At 35.0% G+C, this 10,602-nt stretch overlaps 1 protein-coding gene across 1 annotated transcript in view; it reads right to left on the reverse strand.

Annotated features, from left to right (window-relative positions):
- SCP2 (sterol carrier protein 2) overlaps positions 1–10,602 on the reverse strand; it is a 119,002-nt gene that overhangs the window by 60,188 nt on the left and 48,212 nt on the right. Inside the window, exons 9-10 of the mRNA XM_010847201.1 lie at positions 9,655–9,805; positions 8,412–8,559 (exon numbers count right to left, since the gene is read on the reverse strand). Of these exons, the coding sequence (XP_010845503.1) occupies positions 8,412–8,559; positions 9,655–9,805 (299 nt within the window). The remainder of the gene's footprint in view (positions 1–8,411; positions 8,560–9,654; positions 9,806–10,602) is intronic.

The following is a 10,602-nucleotide window of genomic DNA, read 5'->3' on the forward strand; positions in this document are numbered from 1 at the left end:
GTTGGTCATAACTTTCCTTCCAAGGAGTAAGCGTCTTTTAATTTCATGGCTGCAGTCACCATCTGCAGCTTACATCTGTGAATGTAAGCTTAAAGAAAAAAAATTACATCACATGCTTGGCAGCCTCAACATTCTTATCAATTCTGTGGTCATTCATCCAGGTGGTTAAGGAGTAAACAATAATGCATGCATAGTATAAAATATTCTTCCAGATGATATTTCTGGTAATGAGAGGTGAAATGTGTCCAAATAATGATGATAATGGTCATGGTGATGCTACCAGAGGCATCTAATAGCTTTTGATGGTAGTTCAGACCATAAAGAATCTGCCTGCAGTGCAGGAAACCCGGGTTTGATCCCTGGGTTGGGAAGATTCCCTGGAGAAGGAAACAGCAACCCACTCCAGTATTCTTGCCTGGAGAATTCCACGGAGAGAGGAGCCTAGCAGGCCAGAGTCCATGGGGTCACAAAGAGTCAGACATGACTAAGTGACTAACATACACACAATCATTTATTTATATATTTATTTTTGGTTGTGCTGGATCTTTGCTGCTGCACAGCTTTTTCTCTGGTTGCTGCATAAGAAGGCTGACATGGCTATGTTAGTCAGATAAAAGAGACTTCTAGACAAAGAATATAACCAGAGATAAAGTAGAATACTTGATAATGAAAAAAAAAAAAAAAACCTCATCAGGAAGACGTAAAAACCATAAATAGCAGAGCCTCAAAATAAAAAAAGCAAAAATTGATAAAATTAAAAAAAGAGATAACTCCACAACTGTAGTACAACTACAATATGAGATTCTAACACCCCTCTCTCAGCAAGTGATAGAGCACATCTAATAAATTAGTGGAGACACAGAAGATCTGAAAAGTCCTATCAATCATCTTGATTTAACTGACACATATAGAACACTACATCTAACAATCTTGAAATCACCATTGTTTTTCAAGTACATGTAAGTTCACCAGTATATACCATGTGCTGAGCCATAAAATAAATTTCAACTAATTTAAAAGGATCAAAACCAAATAAAGCATAATCTCTGACTACAACAAAATTACAATAGAAAGCAATAAGATACCTATGAAAATTCAAAATATTTAGATACAAAACAACTCATCTCTAAATAGTTTACAGGTCAAAGACAAAATCAGACATTAAAGAGACATTTTAAATATTTTGAACTAAATGACAATGGATATTAAAAACCTGTGGACCTTTTGTAGAAATAATAAATGCTGGAGAAGGTATGGAGAAGAGAACCCTCTTACACTGTTGGTGGGAATGCAAACTAGTATAGCCACTATAGAGAACAGTGTGGAGATTCCCTAAAAAACTGGAAATAGAACTGACATACAACCCAGCAATCCCACTGCTGGGCATACACACCGAGGAAACCAGAATTGAAAGAGATACGTGTACCCCAATGTTACCTGCATCACTGTTTACAATAGCTAGGACATGGAAGCAACCTAGATGTCCATCAGCAGATGAATGGATAAGAAAGCTGTGGTACATATACATGATGGACTATTCAGTTCAGTTCAGTCGCTCAGTCTGTCCGACTCTGTGACCCCATGAATTGCAGCACGCCAGGCCTCCCTGTCCATCACCAACTCCGGAAGTTCACTCAAACTCACGTCCATCGAGTCAGTGATGCCATCCAACCATCTCATCCTCTGTTGTCGCTTTCTCCTCCTGCCCCAATCCCTCCCAGCATCAGAGTCTTTTCCAATGAGTCAACTCTTTGCATGAGGTGCCAAAGTAATGGAGTTTCAGCTTTAGCATCAGTCCTTCCAAAGAACACCCAGGACTGATCTCCTTTAGAATGGACTGGTTGGATCTCCTTGCAGTCCAAGGGACTCTCAAGAGTCTTCTCCAACACCACAGTTCAAAAGCATCAATTCTTCGGTGCTCAGCTTTCTTCACAGTCCAACTCTCACATCCATACATGACTACTGGAAAAACCATAACCTTGACTAGACAGACCTTTATTGGCAAAATAATGTCTCTGCTTTTGAATATGCTATCTAGGTTGGTCACAACTTTCCTTCCAAGGAGTAAGTGTCTTTTAATTTCATGGCTGCAGTCACCATCTGCAGTGATTTTGGAGCCCAGAACAATAAAGTCTGACACTGTTTCCACTGTTTCCCCATCTATTTCCCATGAAGTGATGGGACCAGATGCCATGATCTTAGTTTTCTGAATGTTGAGCTTTAAGCCAACTTTTTCACTCTCCTCTTTCACTTTTATCAAGAGGCTTTTTAGTTGGATGGACTATTACTCAGCTATTAAAAAGAAAGCATTGGAATCAGTTCTAATGAGGTGGATGAAACTGGAGCCTATTATACAAAGTGAAGTAACTCAGAAAGAAAAACACCAATACAGTATATTAACGCATATATGTGCAAGTTAGAAAGATGGTAATGATGACCCTATATGTGAGACAGCAAAAGAGACACAGATGTAAAGAACAGACTATTGGATTCTGTGGGAGAAGGCGAGGGTGGGATGATTTGAGAGAAATGCACTGAAACATGTATATTACTATATGTGAAATGGATTGCCAGTCCAGGTTCAATGCATGAGACAGGGAGCTCAGGGCCGGGGCATTGGGAGACCCTGAGGGATGGGATGCGGAGGGAGGTGGGAGGGGTTCAGGATGGGGAACACATGTATACCCATGGTTAATTCATGTCAATGTATGGCAAAAAGCACTACAATACTGTACTCCAATTAGCCTCCAATTAAAATAAATAAATAAATTTTTAAAAATATCTGTGGAATGCAGCTAACATACTGCTCAGAGAAAAACATATAGCTTTACATACTACATTAGAAATGGAGAAAGATCTAAAATAAATCATCTGTCATAAGAAACTTAAAAAAAAAAATCAAGTAAACCCAAAGTAAATTAAAGGAGAGAAATAATGAAAAGCAGAAATCAGTGAAGTAGAGGGGGAAAAAAGACAACAACAATGTCAAAAGCCAAATCTTGCTAAAGCTCAACAAAAGTGGCAAACCTCTAGGTAGGCAGATGAAGGAAAAAAAGGATAAAGAACAAAAAACATCAACATCAGGAATAAAAAAAAGTAACCATGGATTCTATAGAAATTAAAAGAATAAAAACAGAACACTCTGAACAACTTCAGCTGACAAATCTGACTACTTAAATGAAATAAACAACTTTTTTGAAAAAAGGTATCTTGCCAAAATTAATAGACACAGGAAGAAACAAAAAATATAAATATGTCTGTCTCTATTAATAAATATTAATTTGTTGAAAACATACTGCCAAAGAAAACTTTAAACTACGTGATTATACCAGTAAATTCTATGAAATAGTCAAAGAAGAAGTAACATTAATTTATACAAACAATTTTAGAAAATATAGAATGAGCGACCACTACTCAATTTATTTTCAGGGATCAGCATAAAACAACTAGGAAAAGAAAACTATAGATAAATATACTTCATGAATATATAAGCAAATATTATTCACAAAATGCTAGTAAACTGAATCTAACAATATATTAAAAGGTTAAATAATATGACCAAGTAAAATTAATCCCAGAAACACAAGCTTAATTTAACATTTGAAATCAATCAATGTAATTCATGTCAACAAAACAAAGGAAAAACCCATATGATCATTTTAATAGATGTAGAAGAATTTTTAAAATCCAACACCCCTTCATGATTAAAAAAAAAAAAAACTCAGCAAACAAAGAACAGTAGGTAACTTTCTCAACATGATAAATGGCATCAACAACAGCCAAAAACAAAAACAAAACAAACAAACAAACAAAAAAACTGTGTCTAACACACATAATGGTGAAAGATTAAATTGTATCCCCTGAGATCAGGACCAAGGTAATGATGACCACTTTCACTACTTCTATTCAATATGATACTAAAGCTCACAGTCATTGCAGTAAGGTAAGAAAAAATAAAAATATCAGAAAGGAAGATGTAAAACTGTCATTGGCAAATGGCATGATTGTTTACATAGAAAAATCACTCATAATCTGGAAAATAACTATTAGAATAAATGGATTTAGCAAAGTCACAGTTTTCAACCTTTTTTCAAATCAATTGCATTCTTTCATACTATCAGCAGATATTGGGAAATGAAGGTTAAAATACACCAAAAATCATTGGAATTTTAATTCCAAGGAATAAAACCTAACAAAAGACCTATACTGAAAACAAGAAGCATCCTGTTAGAAGCTAAAGGAGATATACACATATAATGGTTTAAAGAGTTAACACTGTTAAGATGACAATTCTCTCTAAATGAATCTAGCTCAGTTCAGTACAGTCGCTCAGTCGTGTCTGAGTCTTTGTGACCCTGTGGACTACAGAATGCCAGGCTTCCCTGTCTATCACCAACTCCCAGAGCTTGCTCAAATTCATGCCCATCAAGTCAGATATGCCATCTAGCCATCTCATCCTCTGTTGTCCCCTACTCCTCCTGCCCCCAATCTTTCCCAGCATCAGGGTCTTTTCAAATGAGTCAACTCTTCGCATGAGGTGGCCAAACTATTGGAGTTTTGGCTTCAGCATCAGTCCTTCCAATGAACACCCAGGACTGATCTCCTTTAGGATTGACTGGTTGGATCTCCTTGCAGTCCAAGGGACTCTCAAGAGTCTTCTCCAACACCACAGTTCAAAAGCATCATTTCTTTGGCACTCAGTCTTTTTTATTGTCCAGCTCTCACATCCATATATGACTACTGGAAAAACCATAGCTTTGACTAGACAGACCTTTGTTGGCAAAGTAGTATCTCTGCTTTTTAATATGCTGTCTAGGTTGGTCATAGCTTTTCTTCCAAGGAGCAAGCATATTTTAAATTCATGGCTGCAGTCACCATCTACAGTGATTTTGGAACCCAAGAAAATCCATTGTTTCCATTGTTTCCCATCTATTTGCCATGAAGTGATGGGAAGACTCAATAAAATCACAGATGCAAGACTCAATAAAATCACAATGAAAATTCCAACAAGCTTTTTACTTTATAGAAATTGACAAATTAATTCTGATATGTACATGGTGATGCAAAGGACCTAAAACATGCAAAATGATTTCTAAAAAGAACAAAGGTGGAGAACTTATCCCATCTAATATAGTAGAGTAGAATAAACATAGTAGCCAAAAATAATTTGATATTGGTGAAAGATAGACATGGAGATCAATGGAACAGAAGATAGAATCTAAAAATGGATCTTCATGTATATGGCAATTTTTGACAAAGCTGCCAAAGCAATTCAATGGAGAGAAAAGTCATTCCAATAAATGGTTGAGTATAGGAATAAAAAGAACAGTATCAACCTTTATCTTATACCAAACATAAGAACTGACTCAAAATAGATCATATACTTCAAAGTAAAATTAAAACTATAGAAACCCTAGAATAAAAACAGAAGATAATCTTTACAATCTTGGGGTAGATGAGTTTCTTAGAATATAAAAAGCCTGAACCATTAAAAAGTTGATTAAAGTGAATTTAGCAAAGTCACAGGATACAAAATCAATACACAGAAATTACTTGCATTCCCATATACTAACAATGAAAAATAAGAAAGAGAAATTAAGGAATCAATCCCATTCACCATTGCAACAAAAGAATAAAATATCTAGGAATAAACCTACCTAAGGAGACAAAAGAGCTGTACACAGAAAATTTTAAGACACTGATGAAAGAAATCAAAGATGACATAAACAGATGGAGAGATTTCCACATTCCTGGGTAGGAAGAATCAATCTTGTGAAAATGACTACAATCTTGTGAAAATGACTATACTACCAAACACAATCTATAGATTCAATGCAATCCCTATCAAATTACCAATGGCATTTTTCACAGAACTAGAACAAAATATTTCACAATTCATATGAAAACACAAACGATCTCAAATAGCCAAAGCAATCTTGAGAAAGAAGAATGGAGCTGGAGGAATCAACCTTCCTGACTTCAGATTATACTACAAAGCTACAGTCATCAAGACAGTATGGTACTGGCACAAGAATAGAAATATAGACCAATGGAACAAAATAGAAAGCCCAGAAATAAACCCATGCACCTATAAGTACCTTATTTTTGAAAAAGGAGGCAAGAATATACAATGGGGCAAAGACAGCCTCTTCAATAAATGGTGCTGGAAAAACTGGACAGCTACATGTAAAAGAATGAAATTAGAGCACTTCTAACACCATACACAAAGATAAACTCAAAATGGATTAAAGACCTGAATGTAAGACAAGAAACTATAAAACTCTTAAGAGGAAAACATAAGCAGAACACTGACATAAATCATAAATGACATAAATCAAAGCAAAATCCTCTATGACCCACCTCCTAGAGTAATGGAAATAAAAACAAAAGTAAACAAGTGAGACCTAATTAACTTAAAAGCTTTTGCACAACAAAGGAAACTATAAACAAGATAAAAAGACAACTCTCAGAATGGGAGAAAATAAGAGCAAATGAAACAACTGACAAAGGATTAATTTTCAAAATACATAAGCAGCTCATACAACTCAATACCAGGAATACAAACAACCTAATCAAAAAGTGGGGAAAGACCTAAACAGACATTTCTCCAAAGAAGACATACAGATGGTAACAAACACATGAAAAGATGCTCAACATCGCTCATTATTTGAGAAATGCAAATCAAAACTACAACGGGATATCACCTCACACCAGATAGAATGGCCATCATCAAAAAGTCTACAAACAATAAATGCTGGAGAGGGTGTGGAGAAAAGGGAACCATCTTGCACTGTTGGTGGGAATATAAACTGATACAGTCACTTTGGAAGATGGTATGGAGATTCCTTAAAAAACTAGGAATAAAACCACCATATGATCCAGAAATCCCACTCCTAGGCATACACCCAGAGGAAATCAAAATTGAAAAAGACACAGGTACCCAATGTTCACTGCAGCACTATTTATTATAACTAGAACACAGAAGCAGCCTAGATGTCCATCAACAGATGAATGGATAAAGAAGTTGTGGTACATATACACAATGGAATATTACTCAGCCATAAAAAGGAATGCATTTGAGTCAGTTCTAATTGGTGGATGAACCTAGAGCCTATTATACAGAGTGAAGTAATTCAGAAATAGAAAGATAAATATCATATAATAACGCATATATGTGGAATCTAGAAAGATGGTACCATTGAATTTATTTGCAAGGCAGCAATGGAGAAACAGACATAGAGAACAGATTTATGAACACAGGGAGAGGGGAGGAGAGGGTGAGATGCATGGAGCGAGTAACATGGAAACTTACCTTACCATATGTAAAATAGATAGCCCATGAGAATTTGCTATGTCTCACGGAACTCAAATAGGGGCTCTGTATCAACCTAGAGGGGTGGGATGAGGAGGGAGATGGGAGGAAGGTTCAAGAAGGAGGGGATACATGTACACATATGGCTGATTCATGTTGATGTTTGACAGAAAACAATAAAATTCTATAAAGCAACTATCCTTCCATTAAAAAATAAATCTTTAAAAATTGATTAAAATATATGTAACTGATAATCAAAATGTTTTAAATTTGTCCTGCAAGAGACATCATTAATAAAACAAAAAGACAGCAAGTGCAGTAATAAAGACCTAGAACAGCCAAAAATAAAAAAACAATAGACAAGTCACAGACTGGGAGAAAAAGTTCACAGCCCACATATATCAGATACATTACTTGTATCCAGAATATATATAAATTTTACAACATAATAAAGAAGAAAACTAACCCAATAATCAAAAGGCAAAAGATCTGAACAAACACTTCACAAAAGATACATGAAATATCAACAAACACAAGAAAAGATGCTCAACATCATTAGTAATCAGGGATAAGCAAATTAAAATGAAAATTAAAACATCAGTATATAGTCTCTTAAATGATTCAAATTTTAAAAACTGATCACATCAACTGTTGATAAGAACATGAAGCAAGTAAAATCTCACATACTGTTAGTAGTAGTGGAAAATGGTACAACCACTTTAGAAACAAACAAAAAAAATCTCCAGATCCCACCAACTAGTCTTCTCATTTTCCCTTCTGCAGGTCTTTGTTCAAACACATCTGAAATACCTATAATTACATAAGTGATTTTTCGTTTTTTTTTTACTTAACAGTGTATTACAAGTACCCTTGATTTACATAAATTAAACCATTTATATATTCTGTCATCTTGTTTGGTACTGTCCAAAACTACAATTCTTAAAGTCCAGCATTAAGAGAGCTTACATTCACTTAGCACAGTGTGGCAGAGCCAACATAGAAGGGAAAGCAATTAGTGAATTATTTTGTTTCGATGATGAAAGTGAAATTTTCTTAGTGAAATGTAGTAAGTTAATCTGCACCTCATCAGAGATATTACCTTCTGGACACAGTCCCAGTGCTTCGTAAGTAATAAGTTCATTGGCAGAAAAGCAATCGTGAAGTTCTATTACGTCAATATCACTTGGTCTCAGGCCAGATTTCTCATAGCACCTTCTGGCAGCTTCTTTACTCATATCAAAACCAACCTAAAACCAAAATCATATATAAATAAATTAAAGGTATCAAAACAGGGACTTTCATGTAAGGATTATAAAAGATTAATATATGTATAACCTTTACAGTTAAGGATTGTCCATAAATGTTGAAATCTCAGTTAATTCTATATTATACAGAAAGTCTAAATAAAATATCCAGGAGAGACAATGCACATATACATTAAATTCTGTACTATAAAGAATAGAATTTTAAATCAGATATATAAAAAGGATTTATAATTCCTCATGCCATATCCAGTGCTGTTACAAAACTCTGTTAAACCACAATATACAGTTGTGGTAGACTGAAGAGATTTATCAAGAGACTATTATGATTCACTGAAAAATATGGGTGAATTTCTACATGAAAGTAAATAATCTTCTTTTATCAACAGAAGATCATGTAGGATTCAAATCATTTTTCCAATATTCATGCTTTTAACACCCTTTAACTTGCAAACTCAACTCTTTTCCAAGCAATAAAATTGTGATATAATGGAAAATGTACTACAATTGGAAAAACCTAAGTTCTACCTCTACCATACCCTATCTTGGGGAACTTATAGAAACATTTTAAAATTCAAAGACTTATTATAAAATCATTTTATAAACTCTAATGTAAACCATATGCTTACTTACATATATGTGTGTACACAATGCATATTTTTATATGTATATATGTATGTATCTTCAAATATTCAACCTAGAGTTCTGGCTCAGAATTCTCATTTTTTTTACTTCCTCCATTTTGTACTCAATCTGCAGTCAGAATTTTTAAAGTGCTAAGGGTCAAAAAGTTCCCAAAACATCCTTGTTTTTTTTTTTTTTTTTAATTCTATAAGACTGGAGTTCTGGGCATATTTAATCATTCCATAATTTTTTAAAATAGAACACTAGTTAGTTAGAAGTCCATATGTTCTCATAAGTGATTTTCCCTTAGATTCTTAAATGATGGGTTACAATACTAAATTTTCTAGACCAATTTTTTTCAAGTAAATAAACTTTCAGAGCTGATGACATGATGTCACTTTAAACTTTTAAAAAGAAATCCCTCAACTGATTAATAAAACAGAACCTGAGACACACCATTTTAATAATGCTTTTTCCTTCAAATGAGCTTGGCATATCAGTCACCATCTCTTGAGCCAAAATTTCCACAGCTTTGGGTTTCAGGTTATGCTTCTGTACAAATGCTTCACTAGCCAAAATTGCTGCGGCAGCACCATCTGAAGTGGGACTAAGAGGAGGTAAAATGGTTATTGATATCCTGTTCACTTCAATCCTAGGATTTCAGACTAGGAGTTCTTACAATGTGGAAAGACAGGCAGGGAGAGGATGCTTGCTGGTCACTGGACTGTCCTAGTAATACCCGTAGTTAAAAATTACACATGCTTCTCATCTGAAGATTGAACCTCTAGCAAGAACTTAAAGGCTGCCGATCACTGCTTAGACTCTATGGGTCTCTCCCCAAAAGTTCTTACTGCAAAGAATTCCAGGTTTGCCTTTGCAGACACACAAGGTATTTTCTGGTGACTTCTGAGGAGTCCACAATGTTATTTCTAAGCTAATACAATAAAGATTTTACTCTAGCCCTAACTAGCTCCAACTTTGTTCTCTCTCAAATAATCAGTCCTGAAATCCTTTTGAAAAATGGGAAATGATGGAATAGGAGATACCAGAAAATCCATGGTTTGGTTAAGACTTTTGTGATCTGCTTAAGGAGAGATAAGAAAGCCTTCCTCAGTGATCAGTGCAAAGAAATAGAGGAAAATAATAGAATGGGAAACACTAGAGATATCTTCAAGAAAATTAGAGATACCAAGGGAACATTTCATGCAAAGATGGGCACAATAAAGGACAGAAATGGTGTGGACCTAACAAAAGCAGATGATATTAAGAAGAGGTGGCAAGAATACACAGAAGAACTATACAAAAAAGATCTTCACAACCAAGATAATCACGATGGTGTGGTCACTCACCTAGAGCCAGACATCCTGGAATGTGAAGTCAAGTGGGCCGTAGGAAGCATCACTA

Source organism: Bison bison, unplaced genomic scaffold (assembly GCF_000754665.1).
Source record: "Bison bison bison isolate TAMUID 2011002044 unplaced genomic scaffold, Bison_UMD1.0 scf7180017864244, whole genome shotgun sequence".
In the NCBI taxonomy this organism is placed as follows: domain Eukaryota; kingdom Metazoa; phylum Chordata; class Mammalia; order Artiodactyla; family Bovidae; genus Bison; species Bison bison.